Source organism: Ruditapes philippinarum, unplaced genomic scaffold, assembly GCF_026571515.1.
Source record: "Ruditapes philippinarum isolate M1 unplaced genomic scaffold, ASM2657151v2 ctg59_1_1_1_1, whole genome shotgun sequence".
NCBI classification, from domain to species: domain Eukaryota; kingdom Metazoa; phylum Mollusca; class Bivalvia; order Venerida; family Veneridae; genus Ruditapes; species Ruditapes philippinarum.
In genome coordinates, this window is record NW_026861752.1 from 344,666 (window position 1) to 365,585 (window position 20,920).

The window sequence follows — 20,920 nt, forward strand, 5'->3', positions numbered from 1 at the left end:
AATGCGACACGTAGGATATGGTGCCTGCTTTTTAACTTTGTCTTTTCACGTCTTATCTGTGATATGCAAGTTTCATAAAAATAGAGAAAAACAGAATCCCTCAAGAAAGCCCAACACAACAAAATTGAAAATGTTGCAGACTCGGTTTGATTGAGCCTGTTCATGGACGGTGCTGGAAAGTGCAAGTTACCGTCCACAAGCTCCGATTCCTTTTCAAAATTCCATTTTATTTAGTTCCGCCCATTGTTTTCTCGTTTAGGGCACACGCAATTTTTATTACTTGGGGACCATATGCCATTTTCATGGAATGACACGGAAGTGTCACATTGAAGGTTCCATGATAACCGCCATATGAACACATCTGCGGATGTTTCAAAATTGTACCATGTATGTTAAATGTTGAATTCTGCTTAAGCCGGTGCTAGGGGCGTGGACATGAAATAGTAAAATTTTGAATTTAGAAACATCCGCAGATGTGTTCATACGGCGGTTATCATGGAACCTTCAATGTGACACAGTAGTGCCATTCCATGAAAAGCGGCGTATGGTCCCAAAGTAATAAAAAGCGTGTGCCCTAAACGAGAAAACAATGGGCGGAACTAAATAAAATGGAATTTTGAAAGGGGATCAGAGTACTCGATACTCAGTACGCAATATCTATAAATAGAAACATTACGCAATTCTATAAATACAAACGTGTTGCTGTTGCTGCTGCTGTTGCTGTTGTTATACCTATGTTATCTTAAAAAAAATATTGACCCAAACTTGGTTCCTATCATTTTTACTATAAAGAAAAAAGCATTCAGTGTCGGGAAACCTTACAACTAGAGAGGCAAGTTGACCTGGACTTGTCTTTCTACAAGATATTTCTATTATCACTGAAAAAAAACCCAGTTGTTTCTGGTGAGCGATTCAGGGCAATCATGGCCCTCTTGTTTAATTTTTCTTACTTAATTTCATTTATTCTATTTTTCTCTAAAATATATCATTCATATAACATTCGTGTATTAAATTAACGTTTGAAATATTTCATCATTGTAGTAACCAGTTTATAAATATCAGTAATAAGCTTATTTTATAAGTCTGTTGCGTGTCTGAAAAATATTTTCACAGCATACAGACGATTCTGACGTCCTTGTCTCCTGTGAACTTACTGAGTGACCTGCTGTCTTTTCAATTTCATCAATTACATAGAGACAATAAATAACACAAAAGCCAATTACACTAAGGTATATACCGTCAGACATCGCTCAGAGTTTTGCTTAAGGTATAATTTGTGTAATAATGGCTTTTCGTTCTTCCATACTGTCTTGCCATTTAATTCAAAGGTTGTTATTGTGGTGTGTAACTTTAAAGATTAAGTTACTTTTAATGACAATTTTCTAAAGGTGGGCGAGTAATTTAAGATTATTAAAATTGAGGAAACAGTTTTAGACAATGCAAATTACTTTTTAATAATAAGCAACAATTATTAGTTCTGAGGTTACCATCAATTACGAGCTTTTAAAAGAAACTTTTTTATAAAGTTATGTTGAACATTTTTATAATTGTTAAAATGCGCTGATGAAGCCTAACAATATGTATCAATTAATCATCAAGTTAAATCAATTAACGAAACAAAACCCCCCAGTGATATAAGACCAATGGAATCCTATCAAATAATGCAGCCGCATTTTCCATAGTAGATTGGTATTCAAGCAATATTGTTGAAGAAGAATATAACATATTGTTTTGCCTCCTTTTAATCAATAAGGTAATTGTCTTGCCCGTTTGTTTTGTTTGGTTTTACGGCACACCATCACTATTTAGGTTAATGGCGCTGAAACGGGAATGATGATTTGACTAACCTCGTATGTTACAGGCTTAGAGCAACACTAGGGTCGAAACCATCTCACTGCAGGAACTTAAAGATGCATAGACTCCTGTGATTTGGACCCATTTAGTCGCCTCTTACGATCACGCAGGGATAAACGGTGATTGCAATTCTGCTGCCTCGACCGTTAATTTCAGCCATTGGGGGGGGGGGATAATTGTCAAGATTAATCGATTTCAAAGGGTCGTAACATGGCCTCAAGATTCGTAGAAGTGAGTTGGATTCAATAGCGTAATATAAATCGACAACAGACGACGGAAATTAAATAACACACAATTTAAACATTTGGTCAGTTTAACCCAAAGTAAAAGTAATTTTTACGTTATAGATTCAATATTTTTTATGATCGAATCTGTTTAAGTTTAATATACACTTTTTTATATTATTATTTTATTACAATTCATATTCATCGATTTCTGATGTATATTTTAATAAATGTTATAATAATAGTAATAACATGTTATCTTCCTGTACACAAACTGAGTTCCAGGTAAAATAATCATACTTAGTACTCTTAACCAAATCTGGTCAATGGTCTTTTCATATAGAATTAACTTGAAAATAATGGAGCAAAGACTTATGATGACCTAATTTTAATAATTTAGGAGTAAAAAAAAAGAAATCCGGTTAGTTTACCTCCAAATTCATATAACTATCTGGTCAAGCTCTCGTCTATCTACCGAGGTTGTACTGTAACGACAAGTGATTGTTATTTTTAGCTCACCTGTCACAAAGTGACAGGGTGAGCTTTTGTGATCGCTTTTCGTCCGTCGTCAGTAAACTTTTACTTTACTTAAATGACATCTCCTCATAAACCACTAAGCCAATTTCATCCAAAATATGAAAAACAAGATCAACAAGGAAAGGCGGCGCTCAATGAACGCAACCCCCATATGACCCAGCAACAAAAACCAATGGCAAGGAGCCCAGGTGGACCCCAAACATAAAAAGGACAGGGCAACGACACGTTAATCATTAAATGATACAGGATGAGGAATGTTCCTTTGGTGGTCACCTTTGAAAATTGTTCAAAGAATTTAATTCAATGCAGAACTCTAGTTGCCGTGGCAACCAAAAGAAAGAACTTTAAATATCTTCTTTTTAAAAAACCCAAAGAGCTAGAGCTTAGATATTTGGCATGAAACATCTTCTAGTGAGTGTCTACCAAGTTTGTTCGAATAAAAGCCATGGGGTCAAAATTGGCCCCGCCCCAGGGAGTCATTGATTTTCCCAATATGCATATAGAAAAAAAAACTTAAAAATCTTCTTTTAAAGAACCCAAAGAGCTAGAGCTTAGATATTTAGCATGAAACATCTTCTAATGGGTGAGTACTAAGTTTGTTCAAATAATAGCCCTGGGGTCAAAATTGGCCCCGCCCAAGGGGGTCATTGATTTTCCCTATATGCATATAGTAAGAACTTAAAAAATCTTCTTTTTAAGAACCTAAAGAGCTTGAGCGAAGATATTTAGCATGAAACATGTTCTAATGGGTGTCTACCAAGTTTTTTCAAATAAGAGCCCTGTGGTCAAAATTGGCCCCGCACCGGGGGTCATTGATTTTTCTTATATGTGTATAGCAAAAACTTAAACAATCTTCTTTGAAAAATGAAAGCCCTGGGGTCAAAATTGGCCCCGCCCCGGGGTCTTTGATTGTTCTTATAACGTAAAAAAATCTTCTTTGAAATAACTCAAATAACTAGAGTTTAGATATTAAGCATGAAACATCTTCTAGTGAGTGTCCACAAAGTTTGTTCAAATAAAAGCTCTGGGATCAAAATTGGCCCGCCCCGGGGGACATTGATTTTCCTTATATGTGTATAGCAAAAACCTTTGAAAAAAACATGAATAGCTAGAGTTTAGATATTAAGCATGAAACATCTTCTGGTAAGTGTCTACCAAGATTGTTCAAATAAAAACCCTGGGGTCAAAACTGGCCCCGCCCCAAAGGTATAGAAAAAAAAAACTTAAAAAAATCTTCTTATAAAAAACCCAACGAGCTAGAGCTTAGATGTTTAGCATGAAACGTCTTCTAATCCATGGGTGTCTACCAAGTTTGTTCAAATAAAAGCCCTGGGGTTTAAACTGGCCCCGCTCCGGGGGCCTATATACAGGTGAGCGACTTCAGGGCCATCATGGCCCTCTTGTTATCTCTATCACGTGATTAGAATGTTATGTGACGGAGAGGTCAGCCTGTTCATCAACGGTACTGGAAATGGAAGTGCAAGATACCATTTACGCCCCCTAAATCAAAATCAATTAGGCAGTACTGCTTATAACACGATTGTGCAAGTAGTCGGCCTATTAGCAGAATATAACTTTCATGTCCTTGTTAAGGCATCGCCATTGTTTAAAAATTGTTTTTTTTTACAAAATGCAATAGTTTAAAAATTGAAACCCTTGTTATTTAGAATATGTATTCATCAGAATGTTGATATATTAAAGCGACACGCCTCCAGATGGTAAAATGAAAAGAAAAGAAAATGAAATAAAATTTCAAGTAAACGGTGAATTATGTGTAAATCCATTATTACTGACATCTTAATTCAAGACAGAATGTTGACAAAAGCATAAATATATTGTGTTTATTCTTTGCATAATCTACTACGGTACTAACGCAGTAGCAAATATAAATAGGAGAAGACAATACATTCAACATGATCACGTGTCGTAACTGTGATTCGGAAAAATCCCGTATCCGGTAACGCCGGAGTCGAATATCAATTTTCGTGAATGAGTAGGCCCTAATTATGTTTCAAGTAAAAGTTTAAATCAATGTTATGTCCATCATATATATTATAAAATTAATAAATTATAATTTTTAGTTTCACAAAATACTACAAATTTCAAAATCAAAGCAGTTTATTCGTTTCCCTCTATGTTTGATAAAATCCCGGATTCCGTGCATTTCGGATCACTGGTCGCGATAGTTACATGAATCATCACGTGGTACTAGAATAAAAACCCGAAAGAAGGAGTTCCGTATAATAAAAAATGAAGGTATACCCGGTTGGTGGAACAGCAATCAGTTTGTTTTCAGAGCAAAAATATTAAAATATGAACATTTTGAAGTGTTATTTCTATTTCTTTTAACTATATAATGTTTTTAAGGATGTATTTTGAAATATTAGTACTAGTTTTTCTGTTACCTTCTAGAGTCCTGCTGCTAATGATAAATTAAAATATTAAACAATTTAACTCTGAAGTTGTAACACCCTGAACATAATACATTTATTTAAGTAGATATGTGCAGACGTCAATTCAATCTCTTAAATAAATTATAATCTAAATATTTACGTAGCTAAGAATATTTATTTGGTTTAAACATATTTATTTAAGCTCGATTGCGAAACAAGTACTTGCAACTTAGATTAATCACTTTCGAGTTCGCTTCCTGGAACCAACCAGTTCTAGTGTCATATGATGAAACATGTAATATTATGTACATATATACATGTAAAAAATATTAATTTACTTTATATTATATTTTATTCTCCTTCGAAGAAAACAAGAGTGATCAAATCATGAATGAATTTGACCCTTTACGTTTTCTTTCTAAAGATGAAAATTACCAATATCGATAGAAAGGCTCTAAGGTCAAGATTTCTTCGCGACATTGGTGTGGTAGCAGTTTATTGGATATTTACACGTTGCTCGCTTCTTACATATTGCTTAGTGAGGGGGTTTATAGATATGGTGTTTAAATGCAGTAAAATGTAACGGATTACTATTTTAGTCCTGCAACTATTTCAACAGAATTGTGTTGATTTTAATAAAACCTCGTATGTGAATATTTTTGTATCAGATGAATAAGGTCCTACAAAGACAAATCAACTGAATTCCAATCATTTCCTTTTATTGGATTTTGTTACTGTTTATATACAATTTCAATGTTTGTTCTTCATAATTGAACTTGAGAAGATAAAACTTTATTATCAAAATGTATACTTTATACAAATCATAAAAGTTGTGCAATGGAATACTTAAAGTTGGAAAATATAACTTATATACATTTGGAAACAACTACTTTGAATATAACATCTACGGACTTTGATGTAGAAGCGTTTGTAGAAGAAATGATGGGTGAAAAACGTCGTGATATAACGTCTGTTGCATTTTTGACGTTCTTTTACGTTTTGATATTTATAACAGGAATTTCTGGAAATATATGTACATGCATTGTGATAACACGAAATACATACATGCACACAGCCACTAACTACTATTTGTTAAGTCTTGCTATTTCAGATATGCTAACACTTATATTTGGTAAGTCAAAATTATTTTTTAAATATTTCAACAATCATTATTTGAATTTGTTTATTGTATTTTTTAAAGAAGTGTCAACATTTAGTTTTCTATCGGTTATATTTTTTTAAAATTATATTAATGTTGGGTGTTACATTAAATATAGGTTCTTGTCAACAAGAATGATATTTTCTGAAATAAATTAAAACGCCATATTTCTTTGGTGAAATATCTAAAACATACTATACTAGAGGAAACTGATGCTGTTATATTGTAAATTATATACTAAATATTCTAGTTCTAAAATTCAGATTTTAATCTTCAGTATGGCAATGTATTTCTATGACATTTATTTCCATGACTGATGGAAATTTAAGCAAACAACATAATTTTCATGAATAAGAATTAAAATTACAAATTAATAACAAATTGCATTTTGTCATGAAATGTTTAAAAAAGAGAATGCTGTGTTTGTCGTTACCCATAAAAATGTTATTAAAACTTTAACAATTACTTTAAAAAAGTAAGTACATAAGTGAATTTGCCGTTATATAAGTAATTCATTATTCTACCTGTTTAATAATTTTGCCTGTGCGTGCAAAAATAATGGTGATAAAATCTTAGTTAGAAGTTGAATTACTGGGATACTTTTTGAAATATTATTAAACGCAGAGCCCAACAAGTCTAAGTCATAGTTGAACTTAAACACTACTTGTTTTCAGGCAGGGTTGTATAAACTGCATGTCAATTATAAAAACAAGCAAAACTAGCCAATTAATGTTTCTCGGTAATCAAGTTTAGCTGTTTATGTGCGGCAAATACATTCAATTATTTAATCACTGTTAGAAATTCGTTGCTTTTATTTTTATTTCAATAAATAACAAAAAAGCAGCATCAGTTAAGTTAATTATAACAAGAGTCACGTAGACATGATCATGTGTTTGTGTGCTGAATATCTTTCTTTTAAAACGTTTATTCGCCAATTAAGACAGAATATTTAAGTTCCAATTCGATCACATGTGTAGAAATACACTGCAGACGAAAAAAATTATAAAAACAAGTTCAGGGAAGAAGAGTTCTTTATCATTACATTCTTCGTTGTCATCTGTTTATATTTAAAAGTTTCATGTCATTCCAAGTAAATATGATAAACAAGATCAACAAGGAAAGGCGGCGTTCAATGAACGCAAGGTATAGATTTGGAGTTATGCTCTTGATAAAAAAAGGAAACAAATTAAGGGAATTTGATAAAAGAGTATAATTAAAAACAAAGGAACCCATACAGAGTTATCGTTCTTAATAACTGCATTTCTACTAGAAGCTATCTACCAATATTAAATGTTCAAATAAATCACTTATGCTCTGGATAAAACCTAAAAACAAGAAATGACATCAAGGAAAATTATACAAAAATGGGTATATATAGTTATTGTTTTTAGCTTTAAGGTCATCTACTTACGTTTTCAATTTCAAGTCAATCACTTGTATAATATTAAGATTAAATTAAATATGAGCTTATTATAAAAACGATAAAAAGTTAAGATTCTTAATTAATCACTACACCTTTTTTAATGGCCATATATTCATTTTTAAAGTTTCAGGTCAACACCTCAAAGTTTAGTAAAAAGAATGGAACATCAGTCTTTTTTTGTTCCAAATTTAGAAACTAAAAGCTTACTATTTTCATGAATTTTACTTAATCATGCGAAAGCAGATGCAAAAGGCCTTTGACAGTAGTTTGAATTTATATCTACTGTTCAAAAACAGGCTCGGTAAAATCGAGCCTCAAATATGTAAAATTAGATTTTGTCATTTTTAGGCTTTCTTTAATGTTTTCAATTTTTAACCAGTTTAAACACTTATTTCGTGAATGTTTCTTTTTCTTAATAATATATCTGCCATGAAATGAACATCTGGCAAAAACAGTATATGAAACAAAATATCTACCTACTTTATTAATTTGTTCACAATATATTGTTCTTTTATTGTATTCTTTATTACATATGATTCCAATACTTTGAGACCGCAAATGTATGAACACAGATTTGATGGAAACGACGTGTTTCTTACCAGAAAAAAACTTAACTCCTACCCTCATTACTTTATATTTCTTATTTCCTGACATTTGATGAATCAAAGACCAATATATACAAAAATGAAATTTTCGAAATAATATTGCCTTTATTCATTATCTATATCTTTTATTACTTTATTATTGAATGATCCTTTCATGCATTAAGTGAAAAAGATATTGAAATAAAGGCAATATTACTTATACACTGATTTCACATTTTCAACGCTGATATGAAAACTTATTTGTATACTTACTTGTATATTAATAATATCGAATGAATACATCATAAATTTTGTCAATAATATATTCATATGCGTTTATATTTGTTTGCGGTGTTGCTTTCTTTGTTACATTACATTTGAATTCACACTTTGCAAATAAAGAAGTATATTAAAGCACATGTAAGTGGATTGTTGCAAAATATCATTTCTAGCTTTTTGTTATCACTATTGGTAGTTTCAATTAGTAAGAAATAGTTTCTGTGTTTTGAATTAACATAATTGTAACATATCTTCTTCGACGTTAGCGACACAATTACATGTGGAAACATTGCGAATTTCATAGTTATAAGGTCCGGTGGGTAGGTATTATGGAAAGCTTTTCCAGATACATCAAAACGTTAGGCATATGCAGATGCTTATGAAACATGCGCCAAAATATTCGACAGCTACAACCGATCATCTAAATTGTTTTTCCATAGTATGATAATTGTCCGTATATTGACACGACCTAATATCTTTAATCATCTTTGCCTTGATGGTAGTTTTTTGTCAGCGTCCAGTATTGCTTTTACGTCATCAGGACCCTAACTGAACTGCTATCGCATTTAAATACTAAAGAACGCAGTAAAATCTTCCTTTTTATGTTTGTGCTGGTGTAGTTTCAATACTTTATTTCGCCGATTTTGATTTTTCTCAAAATTAATCATTATGTGCGTCATAACTTAAGCAGCTACTGGATTTGCTGGAAATGACGTACACAACTTTTATCATTGCTAATATGACGTTATGTAACAAATGAACAATGTTGAGCTGATCTTTCAAGATAATGTTTGTGATAGTATAATAAACCTTGTAAAAAAATAGCAGTTTTTGACTTTGTTAAACTAATTTAAAACTTTAAAAACACAATATTCTCACGACCTTAAAATATACTTACATAGCATAATTTTTAGTTCGTAAAGGGCATTTTGAGAATAGGCTGATTTGTTTTTGACTGGTTACATCCATTGAACTTCATTGTCATTAAGGTTTTGCGTGGTATGAACTAAAACAAGTAGAACACTGCAATCAGTATCTGTTGATTATAGCTCGTGAATCAACGAGTCACATATCACATTCCCTCTTAAACTTATACAATCGAATGGCGTCGACTTTTTTTACTTTCTTTGTTCCCGAGGATTGCCATACAAACTGATATTTCGCTGTTTTAAGTCGAATTTTACTATATTTGTTCTTGTTCTCCAAGAGCATAGATCTTTACGTAATACTTTTTGTCAAGACAAATTTGCGTTATTCGGTACCTAGGTAAAATGAGTAAACAACATTAAAAGCTAGTGCTACTTCTTTTTTTTTTCTTAAATAGACTGAATCAAACCATGTCTGCTATCCCCAAGAATTATGTGTTTCTTTATTGCTCTAGAGGGATTTCATCCTTGTTGCGGTAGATCCCTCTTTAAAACTTTACGGAGTTATTTGTAAAAACAACTTTAAAAAATCGCAAGAGCAATACATCACCTTAATAGGTGTCTTTATCCCTTTGAGGATTTTCAAAATGCGGGGGATGGTAGGCTCACGTGCTACATTGTCTCATAACACGTTATACGACAATAAAAACAAGATATATTGACATGTTGTGTGCTAAAACAGCAAATAAACAGTATTACTTTACATGAATTGTTAAGTGGAAGGAAAATGCAAGAGAATAGACACCTTTCATGAGAGGAAAGGTTTAATCTGAGCAAAATGATTAACCTGAAACAAGCATATTAAAATTCTGTATGCATTATTTCATGACATGTAACAAATAAAGCGCAAACCTAAATTTCCAATACTTAGGGACCGCAAATGTATGATCAAAGATTTGATGGATACGACGTGTTTCTTACCATTATAAACACCAACCCTCATTACTTTATATTTATTATTTCCTGACATTTGATTAATCGAAGACACAAAAACATTTACCAATATATATATATAAATGAACATTTCTAAATATTATTGCCTTTATTCAATATCTTTATCTTACATTACTTTATTTTTCATAAAGTGATAAAGATATTGAAATAAAGGCAATATTACTAATACCCTGATTTCACATTTTCAGCTCTGATATGAAAACTTATTTGTATACTTATTAAAATATCGAATAAATATATCATAAATTGTGTCAATAAAATATTCATATGCAATTATATTTGTTTGCGGTTTTGCTTTCTTTGTTACATTACATTTGAATTCACACTTTGCAAATAAAGAAGTATATCAAAGCACATGTAAGTGGATTGTTGCAAAATATCATTTCAAGCTTTTTGTTATCACTATTCGTAGTTTTATTTAGTAAGAAATAGTTTAGGTTTCGTATTAACATAATTGTAACATATCTTCTTCGACGTTAGCGACACAATTACATCTTGAAACATTGCGAATTTCATAGTTATAAGGTCCGGTGGGTAGGTAGTATGGACAGCTTTTCCAGATACATCAAAACGTTAGGCATATGCAGATGCTTATGAAACATGCACCAAAATATTCGACAGCTACAACCGATCATCTAAATTGTTTTTCAATAGTATGATAATTGTCCGTATCTTGACACGACCTAATATCTTTAATCATCTTTGCGTTGATGGTAGCTTTCAGTCAGCGTCCAGTATTGCTTTTACATCATCAGGACTCTCACTGAACCGCTATTGCCATTTAAATACTAAAGAACGCAGTAAAATCTTCCTTTTTTATGTTTGTGCTGGTGCAGTTTCAATACTTTATTTCGCCGATTTTGATTTTTCTCAAAATTAATCATAACGTGCGTCATAACTTAAGCAGCTACTGGATTTGCTGGAAATGACGTACACAACTTTTATCATTGCTAATTTGACGTTATGTAACAAATGAACAATGTTGAGCTGATCTTTCACGATAATGTTTGTGATAGTATAATAAACTTGTAAAAACAATAGCAGTTTTTGACTTTGTTAAACTAATTTAAAACTTTAAAAATACAATATTCTCACGACCTTAAAATATACTTACATAGCATAATTTTTAGTTCGTTAACGGCATTTTGAGAATAGGTTGATTTATTTTTGACTGGTTACATCCATGTGCATTGAACTTCATTGTCATTCAGGTTTTGCGTGGTATGAACTAAAACAAGTAGACCACTGCAATCACTATCTGTTGATTATAGCTCGTGAATCAACGAGTCACATATCACATTCCCTCTTAAACTTATACAATCGAATGGCGTCGACTTTTTTTTACTTTCTTTGTTCCCGAGGAATGCCATACATTTCGCTGTTTTAAGTCGAATTTTACTATATTTGTTCTTGTTCTCCAAGAGCATAGATCTTTACGTAATACTTTTTGTAAAGACAAATGTGCGTTATTCGGTACTTAGGTAAAATGAGTAACTAGTGCTACTTCTTTTTTGTCTTTAATAGACTGAACCAAACCATGTCTGCTATCCCCAAGAATTATGTATTTCTTTATTGTTCTAGAGGGATTTCATCCTTGTTGCGGTAGATCCCTCTTATAATTTTACGGACTTATTTGTAAAAACAACTTTAAAAAATCATTAGAGCAATACATCACCTTAATAGGTGTCTTTATCCCTTTGAGGATTTTCAAAATGCGGGGGATGGTAGGCTCACGTGCTAAATTGTCTCATAACACGTTATACGACAATTAAAACAAGATATATTGACACGTTGTGTGCTAAAACAGCATATAAACATTATTTATTTACATGAATTGTTAAGTGGAAGGAAAATGCAAGAGAATAGACACCTTTCTTGAGAGGAAAGGTTTAATCTAAGCAAAATGATTTATCAAAATTCTGTTTGCATTATTTCATGACATGTAACAAATAAAACGCAAACCTAAATGTTCCGCCACTGGTAGTATTCAATTTTTTTGTAGATTTAAGCAGGGCCTTTTAAATGGAAAGACCCTGATTTAAGCTTAGACCATTTTAACAATGAATTATAGATCATATAACTCAGATTATTAAGTCCAGCTGGGTTATTCACTTTTTTGGCCATTTCACGAAATTACTTTAGTATTAACTAAGTTGAGTCGAAAGAGATATTTTTATACTTAAATACTAACAAAGTTGAGTCGAAAGTGAAGGTTTCATTGCTGCAAGCTGTTTTGTCCTGTTACTCGTGAGACCTCGCAAAACCCTTTGATTAATGCTTTCGATTGTATTGGTAAAAGCAAAACAAAATGCCATGTAAATTTACCAGTGCTCCATTTTATGTGCATTTTATGACAAATTTTGAAATTGATTGATCAGAAAGGGATTTTCATCCCGAGAAAGGGTCATTGAGGTCGTATAAACAACATTGATATGTCATGTATCGTCACTGTAGTAGGCAGAGTTTTGACATCCGCTTCGACATACGTATCTCTCGGTTTCAAAAATCATTTTTCAAATGTAAAGAATCATATGCATACAAAAAAATCATATTTTTCTTGACAAATTTTTTTAACGAATAACAAAGGGAAGTATTTGGAATTTTATACAGAATAAGTAGGAGTTGCCTATCATGTCTCGACTGCGATATGCCTTTACACATGTATTTTGATGGCGTTTAATGTAGCATTTTATAAATATTTAAACATATTTTGCGATCTGCCTTTTATAACAAGCATTCTATAGTTTCTTTAACCTTTATAACGGTATTGTTGTAAAACTAATTAAATATTGTTTAGAAAGGACACACCAAAGTTCGTTTAGTTTTGAATTTTTACATGCAAGTGAAAATTATAATTAGCTGGTGTTTACACCATGTACACACTGGCAATCGAAACGTTACAGTGTTAAACTCATAAAAAAAAACTATTTGTTATTGTCTGGAACGCGGCAAATGCGGAATTTTTAAGATTACCATGTTGATATGAAATCTATTTTATTAAGAAAAAATGTAGCTTTTTTGTTTTTATAAAATTAATGGAATGCAGTTTTAAAGTTTATGTTCATGTACAAATTATATCTAATTTTAATCAGATATCAGATCTGTCTTATTTCTGAAGACTTTAGCTACTTATGACTTATTGTCTTTACTTTGTTCGTGGGCCAGTTTGTTAGGGTGGCATAACCATGGTACATTTAAGATGCTATTTGTCATTATAGATATGTTTTGTTAATTTGGAACAAGATTTATTGACTTGTATACAAAAAAGAAGACATTTGTATAATGTTAAAAGAAAGTTTGTTCGAATAAAAGTTTTAGATGCCTTTCTGAAACAGTGAGGAAATGAAAATTACATTGGGTGGGTGTTTTAACTCTACTGGGGACACATTTCTGTTCCGTATGTTTTACTTTTTTGTTTGTTCTCTTTCTTTCTTTTTTGTTGTTGATGTTGTCCGCTCATATTATGGTTTCCTTTTAAATCTTTTTCAGAAACATCTTTTATTAGATGATATTTTCAATTTTATTTATTTTATTTATACTTTTTAATTGGAAATGAGTAAAAATAGGGTAACTTCAAACTTGACTGGGATAAAGACTATCCTTTAAGTAATGAAAATATATTTGTAGTTGTCGTCATTGTTGTTGTTGTTGTTGCTGCTGCTGTTGTTGTTTAGAACTGACACAAACTTTTCACTTAAATCTTCAATATTTTCAAACAAGATAGTAAACTTTTGCTTCTATTTGTTTTCATATCAATAACATATAAAATGTTATAATGTAAAGTTTAAGATGAGTTTTTGGAACGTAGTCCTTAAAAGATTAAATAACTTAATTCAATACTATTCAGTGGTGTTCTTGAATAATGTACTGTTATGACGTAGAAAGTAAAAAGATAGGAAAAAAACATATAATTTAATCAGGATTTACGGGGAATTGCCTTATCACTTCGTTAATAATTCAAAAGTAGATCATAAATCAAAATTTTTCTGTGACATATTATCAAAGATGAATAATGTTCAGCTTCTTTTATATGTTTTAAGAATGAGTTGTTTGTGTGGAGGGAGGTTTGTTTTTTGTTTTTTTGTTGTTTTTTTTTCAAAGAAAAAAATTTATGTTGTTGACGAAAGATCATATTCACCATAACCAGACAAACAACATTAAAATGTAATTTATCACAACTCATTTAAAATACAAAACATTGTCGTCTTAAACGTCATGTTATGATAGTCCTCCCCTACTCTCATTGTATAGTTTTGCGCCATTCCTATGATACGTTTTCATTCCGGACATGATAAAGGAAGTCTATGCAATTATGCGGTCGTGATTGAATGTGATATTTATTCTTTCTGTATTCTCCTGTAACTTATAAAAACCTCGGTATGCTAAAACAAATGGATATTTTCACACAATTGTTAAGAAAACACGAATTAATTGTCTTTCCTTCGCTTCTGCTATTTAAACAGATACACAGATACAAACAATTATCAAAATGTAGTAGTATGTTATTAATGACTATTTCACATTGGAAGCATAATTCTAGATATATATCGAAAAATATCAATTCTTTAATGAATATTCATAATAGATCGGGCTGTCATACCTTACAATATCCGTGCAATACGTGATAAAACATGGACTTGGTCACACCAAAAATTGAATAATGTTATCTTAAAACGGTAAACTGAGTTGAAAAAATTACAGCTTTATTTATAGAAAAATACGCATTGCTTACGAAAATGAATGTAATTAAATTTCGTATATTCTTATATCTAAATAACATGTTGGTCACAATATAGGTCTCAGCAAATACCTATATGACTTAAATAAAGAACATTTATTTACTTTTTTCAATCATTATTGTGTCATATGTTGTACTTTATTAGCTGTATCAACACATTGAAAATTTGACAAATATGCTTGACAAATGTTTTAGAGAACCACTGATGAAAATGAATGTAATAATCTTGATTAATTCGTTTAACATTTCCTAATAATATATATGGATACCTAACTCCTACGGGAAATTGACTTTGAAAGATTCATTTAGATTCTAGATTAAAAAAAATGTTTGATATGATGATCATATGTTTTACTGTTGTTGCCAAGACGACTTTTCTTTCTTATTACATAGATGACTACATACTTTAACACTTAAGCAAAACGCTGTAAAATGTATAAATGTTGCAAATATGCAAATAATGTAATTCTTAAGATAAGAAAGAAAAATCATAAAATAGAGAAAATTTGAATTGCTAAAGAAAACCCAAAACGGCAAAATTGAAAATGTGGCAGGCTCGATGTGATTGAGTCTGTTCATGGACGATACTGTCAAGTGCAAACTATCCTCCACGTCCCCTAGCACCGGCTTAAACAAAATGTGTTCATAAAACCATATCTTCAAGAAGAAAAAATATATTTTTTGTTTCCTGTTTATTTAATTAGTGATGCAACTTTTACCATTAGTAACCATCTTTCTACGTATCTTCATTTGAAAAGCTTTGGAAAACAACAAAATGCCATAAAAACATTAAACAACACATGCATTATCTCTATTGTCATTCAAACAGACATTGTTTTATCATAATATACAGTCCGTCATTTGCATTCCAAATAATAGCAGGATTAAGTACTTTTATGTCTGAAAATGTGATGTAGAGGTTTAAGAAGTAAATCAGTATGGACGTCTTGACATATCTTCAATAACTTGTTCGAAACATGCTAAAGTTACCAGACAATCTTGTTGCTTTGTATTCCATACCAATTATACAAATAGAATTTTGTCCAGTCTTCGGTTTCATATAATGTATCGATATAGAACACCAGTCGTAGAATGAAAACAAGCATCATGAATATAAAGCTTTATGTCTGACATCATTCTATCAAACATCTAGACCCGAACTTTGGCTCGCGTTTTTAAAGGGACTCCGCTGACATGACGGCATTGGAAATATTTTTTCGAGATTAGTGCTCTATTTGATGTAGGTCTAGACTTACAACTTGTGTGCACATTTTAAGTCATTCACTCACTCCGTTTTTTTTTCAGGATAATTATTCCACTTGTGAAATATCACAAAATATGTAGAACCGTTGCAATGGTTTCACTCAATTTGATCTAAGAATAACAAAAATACAATGTTCAATATATTTCTGATTATATTTCTTAATTGTCTTTTGCATATAATTTATTTTTATTTTTAAGTGCCCCAGTTTATCTGTGTAAGAGCTTAAAATTTTATTTTGCGGGTGTGACACATGTTATTGAATTTAGGTCGATGTAATATTTACATCCTTGTAACATCAATTACACGTATTATGTCATATTAACATTTGTACTAATATATCTGAACAAATTGACAAACAAACACAAAAAAGCTATTTTTTCTAATGTTCGAGTTAGAATACGTTACAATTCTAAACGTTGGGTCGTTATATCCTTGAATTATTGCTAACATTCTCAGCAGAATTGATAACACGATCATTGCATTTTAAACAAGGACTTAACCGATTTAATTTCATGTCTAATTTTTTAGTAATTATTTCTATTTTTTATTTAAATGCCTCAATGTCTTTATTTATTCTGACATTATATATTATGTAAATGTAGTTAAGCGTTCTGAAAAGCTCTGTAATTTTATTGGAAAACAAATCTGAAAGATAAAATGCGTGCGACAATTATCTAATCAAAAACACATATTCATTTTGTTATTAGGATAATGTTAAAGTGTGACAAAAATCTACTTAGCTTAAAACATATCTTTTAATTCACATTATTTTTGTTTCTTTTCAAGGTCTTCCAACAGAACTTTATGGAATATGGGAGTCGTATCCATGGCGATTCGGAGAACCACTTTGTATTTTCAAATCATTCCTGGCGGAAATGACATCATACGCATCGATTCTCACAATCACAGCTTTCACCGTTGAACGATATGTGGCAATATGTCACCCATTAAAAGCGCAGACCTTATCAAACTTATCACGTGCTGTGAAAATGGTGATTTCAATTTGGATTTTATCGTGCCTATTTGCTTTGCCTTATCCGATTCATACGCGGGTTTTCCCGTATGTGTCATACAATGGGACTGGTATAGAAGACTCTTTACAATGTAACATCCCCTTTAAATGGCAAAGAGGGATGACGTATGCTTTCCAGATATCTACATTTGTTTTCTTTGTCTTTCCAATGGGGCTCATAACTGTAATGTATGGTTTGATTGGTAATAAATTGCGCTCTCCGCAACTGGAAACAAAGCACAAGTCAAAGACGAAGGCGAGGAAAGCAGTAGTTAGAATGTTATGTAAGGAAAACTATGTTATGTTTTCAAATAACGCAAACGTTTATATAATAAAACTATGTATCTTAATATCTCCTCAAAAGGAAACAAAATGGTATAATATAATTATTATGAAGGATATAAGGCTATACACTACTGTACGTTATTTAAAGAAATTTTGAAACCCATCAAGGTTGTTCAACGCAGTGAAAATGAATTTAATGCAGGTTCGATTTGATAAGATTCGTTCATTTCATTAGTGCAATAACAAACATTATTTTATATCTCCCGCCGTAAAATTTAAAGCTTCTTATTTTTATGTACCTCAGATATTGACATTGAACTATTATTATTACATTATGTAATGGCATTAATTTTGGTTATTCATTTCAAGTACACACATGTTACTACAGGAATTGCACTATTAGGATTCAATGGAAGTTAAAATATGCAAATTTAGGCATCTATCTTTGAGTTCATAAAATCCAATTATTATTCAATTAGACCAGGAATGGACATTATTTGAATTATTTTACAAAGATAATTGTGAGTTTTACATATATAAATAAGTTGAAGATTTAACATAAAAAAACATTATGGAATAAGATCAGTTACATTTAAAAACAAATCAATTTTTGAAACAGTGTATAAATGATGCACCATAAGTAGGAATGTTACTTTTCTATATCCATTATAAAAACAGTACTACTTTTACAAACTGTGTTTCCTTAAAAAACACACGAATAGACTATTAGAATCATTTCACATCATTGAATAAATCTAGGAATGTGTGCAGGACCATAGATATGTACAAAGAATAGACTAAATAAAATGCAACAATTCGTTTTCTTTTTTTGTTTTCTTATTTGTCGAAGGATCTGTTCTTGTCAGTATTTTTTATGGTTTTATTTTACCTATACTTTATTGTAATGATCAATTATCAAACGTAATTAGTATCCTATTTAACATTAAATGTGATATTGTTAGCATCAGGATTGTATTATGCGACAGTTATCATTTTCAAATGATTAATATGCACGCACTTGTATTCATAATTTCTAAGTATAATCAACCATGAGCAACCAATATGTTCGTAGATTATCTAAAGTTTTTATCACTTTTTGTTGAGGTAACGTTTTAAGTTAAAGTCAAGATTGGTTTCTTGTTATATTTGTTTTGACATTTAACGTTTGAGTTTTGAGATAATATTCAACGTTCGGAAAATATTTATTTAATTCTTCTACATGTTAATATACAGGGGAATGAAAGTTTTACTGATGTATTATTCTTTGATTATTAAATAATATTGCTTAGGTGTGTTATTAAGAACGAATCAGATATGTCCCTGTACTAATAATGAAAACTACCAGGACTTCCCTAAACGGAGTGTGAAAAAAATAAAAGCTTTTTTCCCTATAAAGTTGTATAAACACTTTGGGAAGAAACAATTATAAACATTTAACATTTTAGTTTTATCAGTTTTATTTTATTTTATCAGTCAGACAGTTAGGATTATTTACAATATAAAATATGTAATCATGTTTAAATATGTCTGTTCTATTAAAATATTCTCTTCCACGACTAGCATCTTGAACCTTAATAACATCAATTTAACCTTATAATAAAAACAATTAAAAAAGAGCTTGGCTAGACAAATGATTACATAATCTTACATTTCAGTTGCCGTGGTCGTTGCCTTTTTCGTCCAGTGGGCACCTTTCCATGCACAGCGTCTCATCACCTTATATGTTCCGGTTGAAATGTGGACCCCAACTTTAATCAAATTCCAATCAGATTTGTTTTACGTGTCAGGTATAGTATTTGTTTTTAATGTTTACAGTTAAAAGGGCATCTATCAATTAAGTTTAAAAAGTTATTTTCATACGTTCAGTAAGAGAAAGTTTTATTCTTTAAAAACTTGATGATTGTACTACACTAGCAAAGTTATCAAACATATTTTTAGTTTTCACGCAAATTTAACTTTAAGACTGTCATTAATGGTAATTTAACATGAATTATAAGTATTTCTCACAATGATTAAAGTAAAATTTATAAAACTTTGTTAAAGACAAACAAAAATGATCTGTGACGTTGTACAAATTACCTAAAAACCTAAGACGGATACTGTCATTCTCGTTCTATTTTCAGGGGTTCTTTACTTCTGCAATTCAACTATCAATCCGATATTGTATAATTTAATGTCAAAGAAATTCCGGTTGGCTTTCAAAAGAACACTGTGTCGATGTTGTTATACTTCAGAAGAACTGCTGGAGCTTAATGGAAAGTCAAAGTCAATTTACTGTTCCGATAGAACGGCTGTCAATTCTATAAGAAAAAATGCGAACAACATTACAAAGTTGTCGTTTATGGATTTGAACGGAACCAAGAACGTCCATGGATTGCTAAATACGGATAAATTACGTGATATCACTTTCAAGAATGGGAGACGACCACACACATGTCCTTGTTATCAGTCCCATTCTTCTGGACGATTGAACGAGCTCTACAGTGACACAGATCGTATTCACGTCGACCATTGTCAAGGGTTCGGACCTAGAGCGGCGGGACTTAGATACCAGAATTCCACAAACAGCAGTCTTGTTAGTTTTTGTGAACTTGAATCAGATTCCATTGTTGAAATGAAGTCTTTATCGACTTGTAGTAGCTCAAATTTATTGAACACAAAGATACTTTCTGCCCCGCTTTACAATCTTGCAAGTCGACAGGCATCATTTGTATGATCCATTGTAATGCTTTTAAAAACAACAACAACAAGAAATGCGTAAGTTTGGATTGGAAGGAATGGCTTGATTACCAAGGACAATGTAATATTGCCATTTTTATGATTAACACACTTTTTGTATGAATGTTATTCTGTCATTGTAAATGCTAATATGAACGTCCGCAAATTTGGCACAGACAAACCAACAAACTAATTGTTTTCTTCTAACAAAAAAAAAAGAACAGGGCTTGCGGCAACAAATCACATACTCTTGTATTTAATAATATATACTACTGTATATAAATGGTAACAGAAGATCTTATAATAGTCACCAAAAAACAAAATAGAAACGCTATTTTGAAACCTTGGTTTTTTATTCAACTCCTAAATCTAAAACTGAAAGAAAAATAAAGAGTAGTAAAAATGCTTTTGAGTTATTTTATTTTATCTTTTTAAACAAAACACAAATAATTTTTATCAGTTTTATAGCAAAATTAATATTCGTAATAAATATTTTATGATATATTAATGTTTATTTTTTGTCATTATTAAACAGTATTTAAAAACTAGAATAGAATACATGCGAAATGA

The 20,920-nt window shown here is 31.0% G+C and overlaps 1 protein-coding gene across 1 annotated transcript; it reads left to right on the plus strand.

Annotated features, from left to right (window-relative positions):
• The first annotated feature begins 5,560 nt into the window (after positions 1–5,560).
• Positions 5,561–20,711, plus strand: LOC132716700 (pyrokinin-1 receptor-like). Its single transcript, XM_060700024.1, has 4 exons — positions 5,561–6,140; positions 17,122–17,631; positions 19,288–19,419; positions 19,756–20,711. Exons 1-4 carry the CDS (start codon positions 5,846–5,848, stop codon positions 20,346–20,348), a joined length of 1,530 nt encoding a protein of 509 aa, XP_060556007.1. The 5' UTR covers positions 5,561–5,845; the 3' UTR covers positions 20,349–20,711.
• The last annotated feature ends 209 nt before the right edge of the window (positions 20,712–20,920 follow it).

Bases quoted from the DNA above. Each gene is read 5' to 3' on its own strand.
- LOC132716700 (XM_060700024.1), top strand. From the start codon at position 5,846: ATGGAATACTTAAAGTTGGAAAATATAACTTATATACATTTGGAAACA. The intron at 6,141-17,121 runs GTAAGTCAAAAT...TTTCTTTTCAAG, and splicing joins TATGCTAACACTTATATTTG to GTCTTCCAACAGAACTTTAT. The intron at 19,420-19,755 runs GTATAGTATTTG...TTCTATTTTCAG, and splicing joins AGATTTGTTTTACGTGTCAG to GGGTTCTTTACTTCTGCAAT.